We start from the raw sequence: 22,070 nt of genomic DNA, 5'->3' as shown, positions 1-22,070 counted from the left end.
ACAGCTTCAGAAAGGCAACACACACAAGTCCGGATAATAAAGTTAGAATTTTATTTTATTAGCACTTATTATAGCGAAGACAAACGTGGGAGCATTTTGTCCGTGGATGTTTGTCTCTGGCAGAGTCTGAGCTGTGCACTCAGGTTTACTCGGTCAACAACATTCTGCCTCCTCAGCTTTTGTCAGGTTGCTCCATGTCATCTGCTCTGAAACTGAACGGTTTATCGTAGCCCATCAGATGATTGTAGTCGTGCGGGACGGGGAAAATGTCCGGGTTTACCAGGAACCCCACCTGTCCGGCGTAGAAAGTCGTGAACATCTTACTGACGGCCGGGATCCTCACCTGGCTCTGGTGGAACACGCTCTCTTTCTCGGTGAGGAACACGCTGTAGGTGACTGCTGTGTAGACATCTTTGTCTGGGTTGTGGTACAGGCGGATTATGTAACCCTTGGTGATGATGTGAAGAAGGATGGGGGTAAGGAAGGTAAAAACGCCAATGACTCCACAGAAAGCTGCCTGCAAGGCAAAACTCTGGACTCCGAGTCCAGTTTTCAGGAGTATTTGTGGCATGAGGAAGAGACTGGCTGCACTAGTGCTGTACGAGAACATCTTCACCCCTGCCAAAAAACAAGAGTCACACAACCCGTGTTACTTCCAACAACAGTCCACACGTCAATGTCTACGTAAAGCATGCCCCACTATCAGAGCCATGTTACATAGTTACTTTCACAATTCAGTTTTATTGTGAATTACTGTAAAGACCCTACAGAAGACAGACGGCAGACAGACAGCCCAATCTGGACAAGCATTCAGACACAGCGGGCAGAAAGAACTCCCTGATAGGAGTCTTGTTCAATGCGTCCCCTCTTTGTCAGCATCTGTGCCAACACTTCCAACACAACAAACAATAGTGCGTATGCACTGTGTATACAACAGAATCAAGGCGTGCTCAGCAAAGGTCCTGTAGGAGCTGACCAATCAGAGCAGAGTGGACTTTTTTGTAGGTGTCCACCTGGCTTGTTTCTTTTTTTAAAGAAAACATCTGTTGAATTTTTAAGATTTTAAAATAAATCTCAACAGCTCTTCACCAACAAACTCACAGGCATCCAGTTACTAACCAAAGTGTTTCAACAGCTTATATAACTCGACGTCATGGTTTCCTGGAGTAAATGAAGTCAGTCTTATTATCCTTTCTGACATTAGTCACAATGAGGAACATCCACACCAAGACTCAAACTTTGCCTAATGAGGGCTTGAAGTTTAACTGTGTTTGTTTTTGTCTACAGGCTTACAGTTATTGGACGCACTGTCACTGAGACCTGTGGTGAACAACAGCTGTTGTTGTTATGATATTTCACAACAAGATGCAAGTGACTGACCCCGAACAGCTAAACCCAGGCTGCCAGCATAAATGAGGTTTCCGTGCTCGGAGGGCGGTGCTGTGGAGATGACACGGGTGGACGGACCGTGGGACTGCATCTGGTCAAAAACAACAAAAGGAACAAAATGTGTTTGGCACTGGGAGACGACTTTACAACTACAATTCCTCCAAAAACGGGACGTCGTGCAAGATGTAAATAAAACCAGAATGCAATGTTTTGCAAAACTCATAGCCACATACCACATCCACAGTACATAAAATGTTTAAGATTAGAGAAATGTTTCATTTTATGAATAAAAAGTCATTTTGAATTTGAGGACAGTAACACATCTCAGAAAAGGACTCGGCCGGTCCCTTACACACAGGTCTGTCAGAACCATCTGAGCTCTTTGTCCAACTTTACTTCTGAGAAACTCATTTTATAGTTTTATTTTTTTTAAATATATATATGTACACTGCCAGTGAAAAGGTTGGACACACCTTCTCATTTAATGTTTTTCTTTATTTTTACAACTTTCTACATTGTAGATACAAACTGAAGACTTAAACATATTTAGAGTTACTTACCATTGTTTTCTTTGCTCCATAGTTCCATATATACTTACTTACTTCATATATTTGATGATTCCACCCTTTGCTTTGTTGACAGCGCTGCAAACCGTCGGCCTTCTCTTAGTGAGCTTCCTGACACAGTCACCTGAAATGGTTTCCCCTCACAGGTGTGCCTGTCAGGGTTCATCTGTGGACCCCAAACACACCTCCAGGCTGTGTCAGGGCTAACTGACCAAGAAGGAGAGTGATGCAGTGCTGCGCCTCCACAGTCACCTGACATAAACCCAGTGGAGATGGTTTGGGATGAGATGGAGCGCAGAGTGAAGGCAAAGGACCAACAAGTGCTCAGCATCTCTGAACTCCTTCAAGACTGTTGGAAACTGTTTCAGAGACGACCTCATGAAGCTCATGGAGATAATGCATATATATATATACACACACACATGAAAATACACATAATATATCTTGCTTGATATATTTGATGTCTTCAGGTTGTATCTACAATGTACAAAGTAGTGAAAATAAAGAAAACCCATTAAATAGAAAGGTGTGTCCAAACATTTGACTGATCGTGTACACACACACACACACACTCTCCATTTAAACGTCTGATATATTTTCTATGTTGTACTGTCAATAAAACATTTATGACGTATAGAAACCGCCACTCGTCTTTCTGTCCATTTTTTTATTCGAGCCTGGATTATACTTGTGTGTAAATGTTTGCACTTCATTAAAGAGCCAAAACACATCAAAGTATTTTCTACAGGCGACGGTCAAATATGATGATCACTCTTCAAGAGTGGCTACATTTCACTGTGTGTTATACTTGTATAACTATGCATGTGACAAATAAAGAACCTTGAACTTGAAGAACAACACAACTCTGCAGTTCCAACCAACGAACGAAGGATCCTAATGTAACATATGTGTTAAATACTTGTGAATTTCACCCAACTAACATGTATCAGCTGAGTCTGTAAATGTGTAACGACGTGGTTACGGATACTCAGACATGTTCATGTCACCGTTTATCTATTTATTGATGAGTGGAGTATCCACGTGCTTTTGTCTGTTATGACCTCTGTAAATGTTCACGTCAGACAATCTGTCACATGCTTCTGTTACCATCCAGCTGACATTACCCTCCCTGGGACCGCCCACGTCACTGTTCGGCTCAGCTGACACATTTACGTCACTCACTCAAAATGACGCTTAAACTTTCAGAACAGCGGTGCGCATGTCACTGTAGAAACGCCGGTTAGCTGTTAGCTGGAGCAGTGCAGCATTGTTACTCATGACATCATCAGCGTAGCTTAAACGTATGCAGTAAAGCGTCGCGATGCTGACGCTCATGTGTACCTGACGGTTAAATACCTCGTTGAGAGCCAGGAGCGAGTGCCTGAGAGTTAGCTGCTTCCTCCTCACTGCGCTCACGCAGCACACGGAGAATGGCGCGCGATGCTGCGCGAAGTTAAACTGACCGTTACTGAAAATCCGGGGAAGAGCTCGAGACCGTAACCGCAGGAAACGCGCAGACAGCATCTTTGACGTTTTCTGTACTTTCTTTGTTATTACTGCTGAAAGCGGCTCTGACTCTCTGACCTACGAACTCCACACACGCTGCAAATCTCGCCTCCCGTTTCTTCTTCTTCTTTGTGTTTAACGGCGGTTGGCAACCAACGTAAAGGAGCATTACCGCCTCCTACTGTTCCGGAGTATGGGTCAGACAGTGAGTTTACAATTTGTATCAAAAAAACCCTACACTCTTTCATAAACACCTATATCCTTCAGAAACCCCACCAGTTCCCTCACCTGTGCCCTACTACCCTCCAACACACTCTTCAGATTAAATTCCCCGCTCCGTCAACCTATTCTGCAGAACTGTCCTCTCCACATCATAACCCTTGCACCGCAGTATTATATGCTCCACTGTCTCCACCTCCTCCTGGCACACTCCACAAAGCCCCGTCTCATGGGTCGTGTCCAAATTCATGGGCTGCATCCTCCTGAGGACCCGGCCTTCGCGGTCTACGTGGGCTGGGTCCTCAGAAAGTCGGGTAGGCCGGAAGTAAACGGCCGTGAAATTGGACGGTCTCGCCTTCTGATTAGCGTCACCGCTGTCTCGGTGGAGTTTAATAAACTCGGCCGTCTGCTCCTTGCTATCTAAAATATAACAAGTCACTGGCGTAAATTCTCGACTGTCTCATACTTCTGTTTAATCAGTTTTCTGTTTGACGTTTAGTCAGCTGTGTAAAAACCGAGGAACCCACCCGGGGGATTAATAAAGTTTTATTTTATCTAATCTAATCTAATAACTTTAATCTCAGCCAAACCGATTTACTCACGAACAAACAAAACACTGAAAAAGCCCAACAATAACATCTGTAGGTTGTCTAAGTCAGCGGTCCCCAACCCCCGGGCCTCGGACCGGTACCGGTCCGTGAGTCGTTTGGTACTGGGCCGCGAGAGTTGAGGCTCAGGTGTGAAATGTGTGGTTTTCAGGGTTTTTATCGGTTTTCAGCGTTATTTTGTTATCGTTTTTATCGTTTACTCGGTTTTCCTGGGTCTTTTCACGTGTGTTATGAACAGTGTTGGGTAAGTTACTTTAAATTAGTAACTTAGTTACATTACTAGTTATTTCCATCAAAAGTAACTCAGTTACTTCAAGTTACTCGATACTTTCAAAGTAACTAGTTACTAGGGAAAGTAACTTTGGTTTTACTCAGAATTCTCTTGTTAATGTGTTGCTAACTGGATACCCAGCCAGACTGCCAGTCTTCTAGCTTGCTTACTTGCCACAAGTGCACTGTGCCACCTACCAAAGGAAAAAATAATGTGCACATTTCCACGAGAGAAATCCCACGCCTGGACCGTCATTGACTGCTGCCATGATTCTAGCCTGCATCACAGCGTCATGTGTGCTTTTTACATCCAACACAAAAACTGCAGTCGTGGTGCTTTCGATTGTACTCAGAACTCGGAAATTCTGCCTTCTGAATAGGAAGATGTAGGTAACACCAGACTGCAGATGAGCTGCATACAGGGCTGGACTGGGACAAAACCACCACATATCCAGCTTTACAGCTGTGGCTCCAGCAGACATCAGCTGATACTAGAAAGTAATATTAAATAAATTCTAACAACAGCTGATCAAGCTTAAACGTGCTGCTGTTGTTTAACGTGACATCTGCTGGTTTCATCTTTCTGGCGCAAAGCGGACGATAAATAAACAAGAGAGAAAAGCCGATCAGCTGATCATTGATCAGTTTCATGATTACAGTAGCAACAGGAGAGGGAGGGGAGAGAATGAGAGAAGAAGAGGCAGCTGTGCAGCAAAGACACAGAATAACTCCAGCTTTGTGTCTTTTCCCTTCTAGCTGAAGTCCGGGACAAACTGTGTTTCTTTTCACCTCAATACGAAACGCGTAATATTTTCTATGCATATGAGACGATTCCGTTCTTTAGGGAACGGTTGGCAACTCTAATCATTAACCTTATGAACAAAATAAAGTTCAACATCAGTAACATAGCACCCACCCAGCTGTATGGAAACTCCGTCATGCTAGCTAGCACGCAGTACGAAAAAGTCAGCACAACGAAAATAAACTCCACCTAAACTTGGTTCATATCTGACCCAGATAGACTGCAGGTCATAACTTCTTACCTGAAGTTCAGTTCACCTGACACTCTCGGACGGGCGGCCGCTTCCGGTCTCTTCTCCTGCCTCCCCTTTCCCTCATCCACCTGCTTGCCTCCACCACTTGCTAATGTTACTGAATCTGTGGAAGCTCTGCGATAGCCACCACACGAAGTAACGAGTAACGAGCCTATCTAAATCCCAGTAACGACTAACACGTTCCCGGTTTTGGCATAATAACTAGTTACCGTGCTCGTTACCACAATAATAACGTAGTTACTGTAACGCATTACTTAATAACGCATTAGTCCCAACACTGGTTATGAATAAATCTTCTTTTTTTCGGTACCGGTACTAGTTTTATTTTGTTGTATTTATCCGCGACACCTTAAAGGCCGGTTCATGAAAATATTGTCGGGCATAAACTGGTCCGTGGCGCAAAAAAGGTTGGGGACTGCTGGTCTAAGTGAATTATATATTACGTTTAACCCGAGCAGCGAAAGTCCGCGGTGATCTGAAAATGATGTGCCGGGAGTTATGCCGTTCTCGGCCGCATCAGTGACCCTCGAGCTCCCGGCTAGCTATCGAGCTGGTGGGTAGCAGACGTCTACGAAAACATCGAAGCACTTTAGCAAATATGCGATATCTTGATAAACCGAGCAGATATTTGATGTTTACACAGCTACTTCCTCGCCTGAAAATATGTTAAAAGTTTATTTTGTGACCCAGAAAGATTAGTATGAGTAATTTTAAAACTTAGTAGCGGCCGCCATTGTTGGAAACTGGAGTTTGGCTGGGCCGCGCTATGAATTCTGGGATATGGTGGGCCACGAAGGACACACCCGACCCATCTTTCAAATTCGGGGAAAAGGAGGACGCATTTGTCGGCTGCATTCGGAGGAGTCTACGAATTTGGACAGCCTTCGGCGCGTCGCTGTGACGTAATCGGTCTACAAATGCGGCCTCAGGAGGATGCAGCCCATGAATTTGGACACGACCATGGCTGTATCCCAATTCAGGGTCTGCAGCCTTAAAGTACGCAGCCTCAACGATCCTCTAGGGCCGCGTACTCAAAGACCGCTAAGGCCGGAAGTGCGAGGCTTGTGAAATGGGACGGTCTAGCCTCCGTTGCGCTGCCCAGGTTGCCTAGCAACCATGATACTAACAGCTGGAAACGTGTCATACAGCTGTGTTTGACAGAAATGAAGGAGACAATCTTTTGTTCATTTGTTTGTTTGTTTCTAAATGAGCTTTGATTATTCTCTGTAAGATTAAGCTCAGCTATTGAACGGCGTATATTTTAAAGTAAAGGCTTTAAAACCAAGTTAGTACAAACGTCACTAATGTCACATGACTTTGCCGACATGTGGCCAACAGGAATGTTTAATGTTCTTCGTTATTAAACATTTGCACTTAAATAAGTGACATAATATTTAGTACTTACTTAAAGTTTACTCTTCGGGCGCCCCTCATCCGCCGTTTTTTTTTCGGCAAAATTATCCACACCCACCGCCACGCTATGCATTCTGGGATATGTTGGGCCACGAAGTCTACACCGCCACAGCCTTAAAATTCAGGGAAATGAAGGACGCATTTGAGGGCCGCATTTCGAGCAGCCTTCGAATTGGGACAGCCTTCGTCGCGTCGCTGTGACGTAATCGGCCTTAAAATGCGGCCTTTAAGGCTGCAGACCCTGAATTGGGATACAGTCTATGTCTCCTTCTTTGTGGTTATCACAGTAAACACAGAAGCCTTTTCTCGATATATTTTCTTTCATAAATTGGTTTGTTGTTCAAATACAGATTTACTAACAAACTGAAGCAGCTTCATGTGTGTTAACACAACACTTCATCACATTCACAGCTTGTTGTCTAACATTCTCAAACTTTTCTCAAAGATGCTCTCAGATGTAATTAGCAGTTCTCAATATGCTGATTTGGGTTCAAGTGGTCCCCTTTCTTATAAGTTTGATACTAATTACTAACATGTGAAAGTGATACATAGCAAGAAGAATGGTTAATTGATTCAGGAGCATCAAAACATATGACACGGAATAAAGAAGCTCTACAAAACTACCAAGAGTTTTCAGAACCACGAACAGTGAAACTCGGTGATGGCAGAGTAGTTGAGGCTTTAGGTCTGGGCAACATAACAATGAAAATGTCATTCAGAGTTAGTGATGGAAAAGATGTCACAATGTATGATGTGCTGTATGTTCCCAAATTATCAATGAACCTTTTCTCAGTGGGAGCTGCTGCCAAGAAGGGAAACAGTGAAGTTCAAAAGGACTCATTGCTACATAAGAGGAAAGAATGGAGCTCTCCATGGAATGGGAACACAAAGATCTGACGGTTTGTATCAGCTGGATATCGAGGGAAACTGCACAACTTGTCATGGAGCGTCAACTGCATCAGTTCCAGCAAGTATGTGGCATCAGCGCCTAGATCACACTACAAATCTGAAAAAACTCAAAAACTTGGTAAAAGGAGTTAGCTTTGCAAAACAAGAGGAGGACATTTTTTGTGAAGCTTGTGTTGAGGGCAAATTATCAAGAAAGCCTTATAAATCAGTGGGAGAAATACGATCGAAACGCAAGTTGCAATTAGTGCATAGTGACGTTTGTGGTCCGTCACTACACCGTTAAAAAAAAAATCCTAGAAAAACAGTAATATTCCGGCAGCCGGGGCACCAAAATAATACCAGAAAACAACAGAAAATAACTTTCTCACAAAACTATGGTTATTTTGAGTAATGACAATACAGTTTGTTGCCCTAATTTTACATGGGATTTTGCCTTTTTCAAGTGCTTTTAAACATTAAATTAGGAACATGTTAATGTGATTAAACAATGAAATTACCTATAAACAAGGTCAATGAATGCGGCAATATGAATAATAATACTTGAATGTACAGAAATATACAGTTAACAGTTGGTTTAAATAATAATAATGGATTACATTTATATAGCGCTTTTCAGGACCCTCAAAGCGCTTTACAGTTCCACTATTCATTCACTCTCACATTCACACACTGGTGGAGGCAGCTACAGTTGTAGCCACAGCTGCCCTGGGGCACACTGACAGAGGCGAGGCTGCCATATCGCGCCATCGGCCCCTCTGGCCAACACCAGTAGGTGAAGTGTCTTGCCCAAGGACACAACGACCGAGACTGTCCGAGCCGGGGCTCAAGCGTGAGAAGAGGTCTCTTTTTTTCCTCTTGTACTTTTTCCCATTGTTGTGTAATTTTTCAGTGTTTTCTCTGCAACGCTGCCGATCTCCGACTGTATTCCCATGTGATGTCTTTGTTGTGTGTGTAAGTCGGGGGGGGGGGGGGGGGGGGGGGTCCTATTCCTCTGCGGGGCAACCTGCATATGGCCAATAAAGCAATCAATCAATCAATCAATCAATCAATCAATCAATCAATGTAAAAAAAGTTTATGAGAATCATTTTATATATTTTTCCATTGCATTACATTTGAATTTAACAGTTCAATCTTTCAAATAACGAACAAATATTTGTGCAATTATGATACATTTGTGAATGTACAAATGCATTTAAAAAACAAGAAAATTATGTTTTATTACATTTACAGAGATTTTACGTTAATTTACACTTGAAATGTAAAATCACAGTCTATTTATGTAAATTTAATGATATTCTAGAAAAACAGTACAAAACTGTAAAATACACAGTAAAATACTTTTATATTGCAATTTTTTTGTACAGTGTAGGAGGAAAAAAGTACTTTGTAACTTTCATTATTGACTACTCCAGATGTTGTAAAGTCTATTTCATAAGAGAAAAAACGGAAGTCCTGAGCAAGTTCAAAGAGTTTGAAAGAACCTTCTCAAATGAATGTGGGCAGGAAGTAATAAGACTCAGAACTGACAATGGTGGGGAATACACATCTAAAGAGTTTCAAGAATATTAGAAAGCTCAAGGCATCCACCATGAAATGACTGAAATGACACCACAGCAAAACGGTGTTGCAGAGAGAAAAAACAGAACTCTAGTGCAATCAGCTAGAAGCATGCTATCACATGCAAAGTTGCCAAACACATTCTGGGCAGAAGCTGTTGCTACTGCAGCTTACATACAGAATAGGCTCCCAACATCTGCTTTAAAGAACGAAACACCCTATCAGAGATGGTATGGAAAAAAACCAGACATTAGCCATATGAAAGTATTTGGATGTGTTGCTTATGCTCATGTTCCAGACACAGAGAGAAAGAAGCTGGACAAAAAGGCAGTGAAAGTTCCTGGGATAAGATAAGATAAGATAACCTTTATTAGTCCCACACGTGGGAAATTTGTTTTGTCACAGCAGGAGTGGACAGTGCAAAAGTTATGAGATATGCAACCAATGCAAAAGGCCACCGACTGGGATGAGGAGAAAAGAAAAATACTGATTCGACGAGATGTGGTCTTCAATGAAACAGATTCTCAATACAAACAAAGTGAAAATGATCTCTGTTTGGGGAATGAGGTGACACTACACACGGGTGAAAGACAAACAAGTACTGAGGAGACTGTCACCAGTGAAGCTGCAAAAGGAGATCAGCGGATCAGAAGACCTCCAAACAGATATGGATTTGAGGAGTTTGCTGACGTAGTTACAGTTGATCATTATGCAAACATCTGTTGTGTCACAGAACCAAATACACTGGAAGAGGCTATGTCAAGTCCAAATGCAAAGGAGTGGAAAGAAGCAGCTGGTTTGCAATATGAGTCACTGCTGGAAAATGCCACATGGGATTTAGTGGATCTACCAAAGGATCGCAAAGCAGTTGGATCAAAATGGGTCTTTAAAGTTAAGCATCACAGTGATGGACAAGTGGAAAGATACAAGTGCAGACTTGTTGCCAAAGGCTATTCACAGATTTATGGTGCAGACTATGATGAAACATTCTCTCCAGTCGTACGATTTGGTTCAATTCGTACACTGTTATCATTTGCTGTGCAAAACAATCTAAATGTGCATCAAATGGATGTTGTGACTGCATTCTTGAATGGACACCTGGAAGAGGAAATCTACATGGAGCAGCCAGAGGGTTACATCAAACCTGGGCAGGAACATCTAGTGTGCAAACTAAACAAGTCAATATATGGACTGAAGCAGTCGCCACGTTGCTGGAGCAAAGCTTTTACAGAGTTCATGAAAAGCATTGGTTTTACACAGAGTACTTCAGATCAGTGTGTGTTTGTTAGAACAGGTCAGGAGTTGGAAATATTGGCTGTGTATGTTGATGATCTGAGTTTGATTACAGAATCAGCAGAGAGCATGAAGACCTTAAAGGACACTCTGAAGAAACACTACAAAATGAAGGACATGGGTGAGCTATCCTACATTCTGGGCATCTCAGTGGTCCAAGACAAGGACAAAAACCATGTTGCGCTTCATCAGAGACAGTATATTGAAGACATACTACAAACGTATGGAATGGACAGTGCCAATCCAGTAGCAGCTCCAGCTGACACAAATGTCAAATTAAGAAAGAGTGATGATGTCATTCAACCTGTAAACCCAAGCATGTATCAGTACATGGTTGGACGTTTATTGTATGCAGCCATGGCCACATGACCCGATATTGCACAAGCAGTGAGTGTGGTGTCAAGGTTCAATGCAAACCCAAACACTACACACCTGACAGCTGTGAAAAGAATCCTGAGATATTTGAAAGGAACTCTAAACCTGGGACTCAAATATCAAAGAACAGAAACAGGAACCTTGGTTGGGTATTCAGATGCTGATTGGGCAGGTGATCAGGACGATCGAGCAGAGGCAGAGGCTGGCCCAGGCGTAGCAGAAGCACAGGCAGAGGCTGGCCCAGGCGTAGCAGAAGCACAGGCAGAGGCTGGCCCAGGCGTAGCAGAAGCACAGGCAGAGGCTGGCCCAGGCGTAGCAGAAGCACAGGCAGAGGCTGGCCCAGGCGATGACGAAGCGGTCGCAGATGGCGGCTGGACAGGCTCCTCGGGCCCTCCAGCTGATGCGGCGTGAGGCTGAACGGGCCCCTCGGACCCTCCAGCGGAGACAGGAGGCTGAACGGGCCCCTCGGACCCTCCAGCGGAGACAGGAGGCTGAACGGGCCCCTCGGACCCTCCAGCGGAGACAGGAGGCTGAACGGGCCCCTCGGACCCTCCAGCGGAGACGAGGAGTGGCTGGAGAGGTTCTCCTGAACCCACAGTGGAGACGGATGCAGAGCCAGCAGGTGCGGAGACTTCTGGCTGAGGGGACCCTAACTGTGGCTGCACAGGGCAAGCAGTCTTATGCTTAGCAGGCAAGGGCAAAGCAGAGTTTACACAGGCAGCGTCTGAGTTAGCTCTTTCGAGTTGTGGCACAGAAAAAACCACAGCCTGAGAAAGTGACGAAGCAACATTGGGAGTCACAGGTACAGGAGCTGGTGTAATGATTAAACTGTTCATAGCAGAGGAATGGATAATGGTCTCTGTGTCGCCTGGCTCAGGCAGAACACTAGGAGTGGATGTTACATTGGCTTGCTCAGCAACACAGGTCTCGTTCTCAGTAACTATTTGAGAAGCCGAGAGAGCAATGGCTGGTTGAGGAGTTGGCTGGGGAACGTCAGAAATGTCTAAAGACAAAACAGGCTGGAACATGAAACAGTCACTAGAAGGAGCATCAGCAATGGAACACACAGTTTCAGGGGGTTTGTGCTCCTCAGCATGCACTGTTACATCCTGAGCTGATGATGGGGGTGTGTGGCTGAGCTCAGACTGAGAAACCTCAGAACGTACAGGCTGAGTAAAATGGTTCTGCGGTGCTGCAATGCTAGTAGCAGTATGTCGGTGAGTCTGGTGTAGAATAACAGTCTTTGGTTCCGCTAACTCTACGGGTGAAACGTTCATACTGGCTAACTCAGAGGAAATGCTGCGAGCGTTACAAGAACCTGATTGCTCTGGAACACAAAGATCGCTAGGTAGGGCGGTCGGTGAATAATTTGGCACCAAGGTGTCACTCGGAATAAAGTCTTTAGAGTCCAAACACACAGTGGCGGAGTTATCCAAGTCAGGCAACACAATGGCAGGCAAAACAGAGTTACTCACAGTGGTGGAACAGTCATGGGGTCCGGGACCAGACAACTTGGGCTGAGTGTGTGACTCACAGTCACTCTCTCCTACGGGTGCAGCCAGCTCAGCTGTACTGCGGTGTTGAACTACTACAGGGGACTGCACTGAAGTCTGCACAGGGGGCTGCACTGAAGTCTGCACAGGGGGCTGCACTGATGGCTGTAGCGATGGTTGTGGTGAGAGTGGAGTAGGTGACTGCACAGGAGAATGAACTAGAGGTGACTGCACAGAACACCGAGCTAATGGTTCCGTTGCAAACGTAGCTGCTGATGATGGAGCAAACGGCTGTGCTACAGGGAGCTGAGACACAGGAAACTGAGCTAGTGGTGGTGGTGGTGAAAGAGGAGACTGGGCTGACCGGACGGGAGGAGAGTGGGATATGGGCGACAGAGTGGCACACTGAACTGAGGGCGACGGAGCTACAGGGGACTGGAGGACTGGAGACTGGACTGCAAACTGAACAGTAGGAGAGTTAACTGACTGGGCTGGTGAAGCTAATGGCTGAGCAGGGGTTGGTGAGGCTAATGGCTGAGCTGAGGGTAGATTGTAATCCACAGAGGAAAACACTGCTTTACTCTCGATGGGTATGCTATCATGATGTCTGGGATCTGAATGCTCGAGCGGAACGAGAAAAAGACAGTCACTCTCACCAACGGGTGCAGTCTGCTCAGCTGTACTGGAGCGACGGCGGTGTGAACGGCGTTTTCGCCGAGAAGGGGGAGGAGATGAACCGGGCCGCGAATTCTCCAGCGGACCGGGCTGAACGTCCTCCGACTCTTCATACAGGAGAGGCAGTTCCGGGCAGATGCCTACGGTGGACACGAGGAAGTCCCGGATGTGGGGGTGTAGCGCGCCGAATAACCAGGGGAGTCCGGACACCATCCTCTGTAGGCGGATGGCTACGGTCTCCCGGTATTCTCCACTTGGCAGCGCTACCCACTCCTGACAGTGGTATTCCACTGTGTAAATCAGGTCCTCACGGAGCTCGGTGGAGGGGTTGTGAGCTGCTGGGTCCATGTCGTTGGTGACGTCGTTCTGTCATGAATCGCTGTGCGGCAGGCAGGAGTTGGACCCAAAGTGTAGGACTCACAGACTCAGGGAGGTGAACTCAAAACTCAGCTTTATTTGCTGGCAGGGAAAAAACATACAAACTAATCTAAACTGGGAACTTGGAAAACTCACAGAGAGACACACAGGGAGATCCACACAGCAAGAGGGACGACGTCACGCTGAACAGAGGGAGACGCAGACAGAAATACACAGAGGGTTAACGAGGAAAGTGGGAACACACGGGGAACACAGGTGACACTGATAATCATAACGAGACAGGGCGGGGTGAACTGAACATGACATGTACGGGCGTGAGAGTCACAAGGTAAACAGGAAGTGCACAGAGGTTCAGACAGGAGGAGAGAGAGCACGGGGAAAACACAGACATAACGGGCTGGGGAAACATGAAACAACCACAAAGGGAGACGAGGGCTCATAAATACATAGAGGGCACACAGGGGGAAGAGTCATGAAGGGAAAACACTTAGGGAACAACACAACAGGGCAACTCAGAAAACATGGCCTAAGCAAGGAACAAAATACAAACATACAAGGAAACTAAGAACACTGGGCCAACATGGCCCAGGACCATGACACAAGGGGTCGAAGGAGAGATTCTTTGCCGTTTGGGATACATTGCTAAAACATTTAGAGAAAATTAAAACCATACCCACCTGATAGACGCTTGACAGCTGCTGTACATCCTTTTTCTGTATGATTGTGATTAATTTTGTGCAAATTATTGCCCTTTAAGTGCACATCTTCAAATATGGTGAATTTCCTTGTACGTCATTTAAATTCTGGATCGGCGTCCAACATGTTCTTGGGGTGGGGTAAATATATAAAAAGGAGCATTGTGGCCTTGCTACATGTATATCTTTGTACTACCATTGTTGATGCTCAATAAAAAAATGTCAGGCATATTGTAATGCAGAATAATAGTTTTGTCTAAGATGGACACAGTACATTTTTTTTCTTTTGTGTGAGTTCAAAACAAAAGAGAAAATGTTTTATTTTCTAGTAACACTGTGATATAGGTGCATATTTTTTGGGGAAAGAAATAAACAATGCCAGTGAAGTAAGTGAACTCCATGGTAAAATTAAGTGGGAGTGTTGTAATAGTAATTTTACAATGTATGTTGAAGGGATATTACTGCCCTCTGTTGGTGTGTCTGTGCATTACATGCAATAAAAGGTGTTCGTTAAAAACATCAAACGCAACCATCGTCGGCCTGATCACTGCTGGAGAGGAGACGGCTTACAGGGAAGAGATGGCTCAGCTGGTGTCCTGGAGCCTGGAAAATAATCTCTCCTTAAATGCTGAGAGGACTAAGGAGATGATTATTGACACAAGAATGAGGAAAGACCAGCACGCCCCACTATGCATTAACGGGACTCAGGTGGGTGAAGACATTCAAACTCCTCGGCACCCACATCAGTGAGGATTTCACCTGGACTCATAACACACGGTAGATCATCAAATAGGCTCAATAACGACTCTTCTTCCTAAGGAAGCTGAGAAAATTTGGACTCACCTCAAAACTTCTCAGTAACTTTTACAGATGCACAGTGGAGAGTATCCTGACAAACTCCATCATAGTGTGGTACAGGAACAGCATCACTCAGGACAGGAAGGCTCTCTTAGCATGTTGGCAAAACTCATCTGTGGAGTACCACTCCCACCACTACAGGACATTTACAACACTCCTACCATCTAGCAGACGCTACAGGAGTGTGAAAGCAAGGACAACCAGACTAAAAAACAGTTTCTATCCACAGGCCATCAGGCTACTGAATCACTGACTATGTCGAACTGTTTATCCATAACTGTAAATTTGCACTTTTGTACACTTATACACAGCATAATACAACTGTAATTACCCCTAATCTGTAAATTTGCAATTCTGTACATATCTCTACATATACACTGTTGGGATTAAGTAATTTGCAGTGCCTCAATAATGCTATACTTTTTATTAATAAGTGTTATAAAGTTATATAGTGTAGTATTAAGTGGACACAGCCCTGAAAAATAAAGGTATGAGACCATGTGTCGCTCACGCTTTCCTGGGAAAATGTACATAAGAGGGGAGCATCTCTAGTGGAAAGTTACTGAGACACTGTTGTTCAGACTAGAATGAGAGAGCTTCTGTAATAAAACTGCTAAGTGCGCGTCACCATTTTGAGATCCGCGGCAACGTGTCATGCAGGACGCATCTCCCTCCTAGAAGTAATGTGAAAGAGAAATAAAGTGTTAAATGGTCTAGTGAGCAGTGTTTTGTCTTTCATCGGATGCCTCTGAGGAATCAAAAGAACTCGGTGAAGTGTTGATATTTAACAACACCTTAATATTGCATACTCTGTATAAATTATCACTGTGACATTGTTGCAGCCATTGCTGGACTGGTCATCGGGCATACCGGGTATTTATCAAGGAAGGTTTTGAGGAAATTGGGCCTTGCATCTTATTTTTAATGGATTTATCATTGTTAGTGGGCTGTGTCCCGACTGCTTTTAAACATGCGGTAGTGCACCCTGTTCTTAAAAAAAGTAATTTTGATCAGAAAGACTCTGCCAATTATAGGCCAATCTCGAAGCTTCCGTTTTTATCACAATTTTAGAGAAAGCCGTCTTTCTCCAAATACAGGCTTGCTTAGTTGCAAATAATATTACTGACAAATACCAGTCTGGCTTTAAGCCACACCATAGCACTGAAACGGCCCTGCTAAGAGTCTATAATGATCTTCTTGTATTTGCTGACTCTGGTCGCCCTGCCGTTTTAGTTTTATTGGATCTGTCTTCAGCCTTTGACATGGTTGATCATAATATACTCTTGAGGAGGCTAGAGCACATTGTAGGCATCACGCGTTCTGCCCTTAACTGGTTTAATTCTTACCTCACAGATAGATCCTTCTCTGTTGTGATGGGAGGATACTCTTCCTCTGTTGCCCCTCTCTGTTGTGGTGTGCCCCAGGGGTCTGTATTGGGTCCTTTATTATTCTCTTTGTATATGCTACCCTTGGGCTCCATATTTGAAAAATACAATATTTCTTATCACTTTTTACCAGTGTTGGTCAAGTTACTTGAAAAAAGTAATCAGTAATTAATTACTGATTACTTCCCCAAAAAAGTAATCCCTTTACTTTACTGATTACTTATTTTCAAAAGTAATTAATTACTTAGTTACTTTTTAAAAACACGATTTACAACCTGAATAGGTGATAAAGCGATAGATCTTTCAGCCCAATTCTACTTTTTCTGCATAATCCATCATACAAAATGTAATCAAATGGAAAAGTCTCTTTTTAAAACTTGTTTTATTAGTTTTAATCTTTTAACTTTATGCATCAAGCAAACATTTAATTATATGCAACATTCTCTGACTGGAAGAAATTAGTTTAACATTTAAACCTATTTTCTGCACATTCCAGCTCATAAAATAAAATATTTTTTGTGTTTACACTCAGTCTTTCAAATAGATGCAAGTAAAACACAGCAGAAAATAAATAAAGTCACAGACTCAGCGGTCCTGTTGCTCTATTTTCACCTGTAAAGCAGGAGTGGGGCAGGCGGAGGTTTACCCTGGTGCAGGTGTGCCGCGGTCAGTGGAAGAATCCGCGAGTTTCTCTGTGAGTTTCCCATTACGTCGTAGCTACTCGGTGCTTGTTGGAAGTTTAGGGGTTTTTTCGCTGTAAAAAGAAGTTTTCTTCCCACGCACAGCGGACACTAATGTTTTTGTCACTTTTTATGGAATCAAACTCAAAGTAAGGTCAGTACTTCCACGCTTTAAACGCTGCACGCTCATACTCTCTCCCACACTCGATATGTAATCCATTGTTGATCTGCACACAGCTGTTGTCACCAACGTCGCACTCGCTTACGTCACTGTCATGAGACATTCTCGCAAAAAATCACAGTTTTAGTAACGCAGTAACGCAGCGTTCCTACGGAAAAGTAACGGTAATCTAATTACCGTTTTTGCAATAGTAATCCCTTACTTTACTCGTTACTTGAAAAAAGTAATCAGATTACAGTAACGCGTTACAAGTAACGCGTTACTGCCCATCTCTGCTTTTTACACTGATGACATTCAAATCTATTGTCAACTGACTGATGATTTGGCAGCATCACTGACCTCCCTGAACGATTGCCTGAGAGAGGTTAAAGATTGGCTGCCAGAAAATTCTCTCGTTTTAAATAAGAAAAAAACTGAAGTTATGGTGTTCGACAGCCATGTTCCTCGAGACCAGCTTGTTGCCCTGCTGGGGCCCCTTGCTAACTCTCTCCCTGATTCTATGCGTAACCTGGGTGTCTGTTTGGATAGCTCCTTTAAGCTCGATAAGCAAGTATCATCTGTAGTTAAATCTGTTTTTTTTTTCAACTTCAAATTTCTAAAGCTAAGCATTATATACCACACAGGGACCTGGAAAAACATATCCATGCTTTTGTGACCTCCAGGTTAGATTATTGTAATTCTCTCTACTGTGGTCTCCAAGCCTTCTCTCTTCGAAGGCTGCAACTCGTTCAGAATGCTGCGGCTCGCCTTCTTACTGGAGCTAGGAAATTTGACCCTATTACTCCGGCTCTTGTTGATCTACATTGGTTACCAATCAAATATCGCATTGAGTTTAAAATCTCACTGACCTCCTCAATTTGTACACTCCTTGTTGCGCATTAAGATCATCAGGTGAATTACTCCTGGCCCAACCTAAGTTTAGACTGAACACCAGAGGCTATCGTGCCTTTGCTTCAGCTGCACCCAACCTTTGGAACAGCCTCCCTGCTTCGATTCGAGCCTCGGACTCTATCTAGTCCTTTAAATCAAGATTGAAAGCATATCTATTTGACTTGGCTTTCCTGACTAGTTAATACCCTTTTAAATCTTTTAAATTTTAAACTTCTAAATCTTTTATTAAATTTATTATTTTATTATTAATTTTACTGCTGTTTTTGTCTTCTTAGCGGATTTTGTATTTATCTAACTCTTCTGGTCTGTTAGTGCCTCTATCCTGTCTGTGCTAGTGCCCGATTTGTACCCTGTTATTGACTTATGGTGACTCTCCATATTACTGTGAAGCACTTTGGTGTGCCTTCGGGTTTTTAAATGTGCTATATAAATAAAACTGTATTGTATTGTATTTGCCGACGTGATTTTTCATTTTTATGGGCCGATGATTTGTTTTTGTTTGTTTGTTTGTTGTTTTGGGTTTTTTTTATAACAGTATAAACAATGAAAGGTGGTGGATTGGCCAGATGCTGGCAGATGTGTAAAAATAACTCAGTTATTTGGAGCTTCCACAGAGGCAACAGGTGGATGAGAGAAAGGGGAGGCAGGAGGAGGAGAGACCCGAGGCGCCCACCAGTCCGAGTGTCAGGTGAACTGAGCTTCAGGTAAGAAGTTATGACCTGCAGTCTATCTGGGTCAGATATAAACCAAGTTTAGTTTATTTTCATAGTGCTCACTTTTTACCCTCAGTTACAATAACTCGTACTGCTACTAGCTAGCGAGACAGAGTTTCTATACAGCTGGGTGGTGCTATGATGTTACTGACAGTGAACATTATTTTATTCATAAGGTTAGTCAGTAGAGTTGCCAAATGTTCCGTAAAAAATGGAATCGTCTCGTATTCAGAGAAAATATTACGCGTTTCCTTTTGAGCTGAAAAAGAACAGTTTGTCCCGAACTTCAGCTGAAAAAGACACAAAGCTGGATTTGTTCTGTCATTATGCTGCACAGCTGCCTCTTCTTCTCTCCCTCCCTCTCCTGTTGCTACTTCAATCATGAAACTGATCGATGATCAGCTGATCGGCTTTTCTCTCTTGTTTATTTATCGCCCATTTTGTGCCAGAAACAGGAAACCAGCGGATGTCGCGCTAAACAACAGCAGCACGTTTAAGCTTGATCAGCTGTTGTTAGAATGTATTTAATATTAATTTCTAGTATCAGCTGATGTTTGCTGGAGCCACAGCTGTAAAGCTGCTGGTCATGATGTTGGTTTGGTTATGTGGTGAGAGGGAAACATGAAGATGAAACCAGGAGATGTCCTTACTGAACCATCAGAGCTGAACAGGTGATGGAGAAACAGGTTTACCTTTTAGGTGACATGGATGAGTTGAAGTTATGAACTGTTTCTGAGAGACAAATAACACCAGGATCCTTTTCTAAGTAGCTGACAGGGGCGGGTCTAGCAAAGTGTTGCCAGGGGGGCAGGTAGGGCATTAACAGGGAAAGGGGGGCACAAAGTAATACCTTTCTTTCTTATTCTCATTTAAAATGTCTCACTTTTAATAAATAATTATCTGAATCTTACAACCAAAGTTTTTCTCTGATGTAAAATTTATAGAAATCATACATAGACCAACAAGACTGTACATCACTGTCACAACAGCGTCTTTTTTCATTCAAGGCTTTATGGCTTTTCCTATAATACCTCGTCAAAATGCCCGGGCCGATTTTTGTGTCCCAGTCCAGCCCTGCGCACGACATGCAGTGAATTAATCTGAGAAGGTGCATTAAAAAATAAATGGCCGGGCCAGCGGTGCACATCGCAAATTAGCTTGCATAGACACATTAGTTGTTCCTCTTCTTAATGACAGTATCTTAACTAACAACCCCAACTACCAGATTCAACTTGTAATTGGCTAAAAATAACTTAGCCTACCGGTGAGAGGGACGTTGCTAGCTGGCAGTTTTTTCAAGCGATGTTAAAATTTTCACATTCCAACACTTCAAATGCTTCAGGAGCATCCATCAGCATGCCATCAGTTAACCCTTCGCATGCCACAGCTGGCACGCGTGCCCAGTCCTGTCCTGGACCATGGTGCTGACACTCACCAGTCCCCGGCCCCCTTCCTTCCGCTTAGCGTACAGCCTCAGGGTGCTGGACTTGGGGTGAAACCCTCCATGCATGGTTAGGAGTTTCCTGGTCTTGATGTCAGCGGCTTTTATCTCTTCCTTTGGCCAACTTATTATCCCAGCAGGGCACCTGATCACGGGCAGGGCGTAGGTGTTGATGGCCCGAATCTTGTTCTTACCATTCAGCTGACTCCTCAGGACTTGCCTGACCCTCTGCAGGTACTTGGTGGTTGCAGCTTTTCTAGCGGCCTCTTCATGGTTCCTACTCACCTGCGGGATCCCCAGGTACTTGTAACTGTCCTCTATGTCTGCAATGTTGCCTTCTGGTAGTTCAATCCCCTCAGTTCTGACTACCTTCCCTCTCTTTGTTACCATCCGACTACACTTCTCCAGTCCGAACCACATTCCAATGTCATTGCTGTATATCCTGGTAGTGTGGATCAGTGAATCGATGTCTCGTTCACTCTTGGCATACAGCTTGATGTCATCCATGTACAGGAGGTGTCTGACAACTGTTTCATTCCATAGTCGGTACCCGTAACCAGTCTTGTTAATGATCTCACTGAGGGGGTTCAGGCCTATGCAGAACAGCAGTGGGGACATTGCATGTCCTTGGTAGATCCTGCACTTGATGGTGACTTGTGCTATGGGTCTTGAAGATTCCATAGGTCCCTCATCCTATTAATGACTGTGCCACATTGCAACAACAATGTTGCAAATTCTGTTTATTCAAAGTGTCTTTACTGCCTTCTTCTTAAATGAGAAAAAACATCTGCTGTTACAGATGAGAAAGCACTTGTTTTAACCAACACCTCGCACAATGTCAAGACATCTTACGATTGCTCACTTTGAGACCAAGAGTTTAATGAAATGAACCAAATTTATTCTATAATACTGTCTGGAACGTAACCTTTCAGAAGGTGAGTCGTGATATTAAAAAGTCCCTGCATGTTATAAATGAACTGTTCCTCATTTTAAAAAGAATTTGAATGTCCCTGTCTGGGACCCATTGAAGACTAATTGCTTGCAGCTTCAAAATGTAGTATGTTCTTATTTATAGTATGATATCGTATAATATAGTATGTTATTCTTACATAATTTCTTTATGAATATTTATTGTTAGAATACATATTTTGGATCACAAAAACAAGTACTGAACACTTACTATATCATCATTTAGTTATGATGATGCTCATTGCTACAATAGTCATTTTCATATACATTTCCTAAACATCATTTTGAATTCGTATTGGAAAGACTCATTTTGGAAAGCCTTGTAAAAAAAGCAAAAAACCATTTGTACTTCACTTATATAGCACGCTTGACAATACTACAGATAATGTTTACACATCTTCAGTAAGCTAGCCTCACACTGAAACACAGTTTATATAATTGAACAGATACAAAATGAAACAGGTTCTAAAACATTAAAGTCTAGTTATCAGGGAGAAGTCTATGGTTTCTTTGCATCATAATTCAAACACTACTGAGGTAGAAAGAAAAT

The 22,070-nt window shown here is 43.4% G+C and overlaps 1 protein-coding gene across 2 annotated transcripts; it reads right to left on the bottom strand.

The window, feature by feature from the left end:
• Positions 1 to 44: 44 nt before the first annotated feature.
• tmem70 (transmembrane protein 70) lies at positions 45 to 3,570 on the bottom strand. 2 transcript variants are annotated; one of them, XM_085378308.1, is made up of 3 exons: positions 3,297 to 3,570; positions 1,381 to 1,480; positions 45 to 618 (listed from the first exon to the last, which is right to left on the bottom strand). In XM_085378308.1, the coding sequence occupies exons 1-3, from the start codon at positions 3,477 to 3,479 to the stop codon at positions 173 to 175; spliced, it is 729 nt and encodes a 242-aa protein (XP_085234434.1). In that variant the 5' UTR covers positions 3,480 to 3,570; the 3' UTR covers positions 45 to 172. The 2 variants fall into 2 exon arrangements, with proteins under 2 accessions (XP_085234434.1, XP_085234435.1); XM_085378309.1 differs by having other exon boundaries at positions 3,312 to 3,570.
• Positions 3,571 to 22,070: the final 18,500 nt, after the last annotated feature.

Source organism: Diplotaxodon limnothrissa, linkage group LG18, assembly GCF_057381915.1.
Source record: "Diplotaxodon limnothrissa isolate DT_005_m linkage group LG18, D_limnothrissa_male_GT1.1, whole genome shotgun sequence".
In the NCBI taxonomy this organism is placed as follows: domain Eukaryota; kingdom Metazoa; phylum Chordata; class Actinopteri; order Cichliformes; family Cichlidae; genus Diplotaxodon; species Diplotaxodon limnothrissa.
The sequence above is the reverse complement of the archived record's forward strand: the minus strand, read 5'-3'. Positions and strand labels throughout refer to the sequence as shown.

What these genes read in the sequence shown, in the direction of transcription:
- tmem70 (XM_085378308.1), bottom strand. Translation starts at nt 3,479, where the DNA reads ATGCTGTCTGCGCGTTTCCTGCGGTTACGGTCTCGAGCTCTTCCCCGG. An exon ending in ACGAGGTATTTAACCGTCAG is followed by an intron (nt 1,481 to 3,296) that starts GTACACATGAGC and finishes GTTTTTGACCAG; the next exon opens with ATGCAGTCCCACGGTCCGTC. An exon ending in CCTGGGTTTAGCTGTTCGGG is followed by an intron (nt 619 to 1,380) that starts GTCAGTCACTTG and finishes GTTTTTTGGCAG; the next exon opens with GGGTGAAGATGTTCTCGTAC.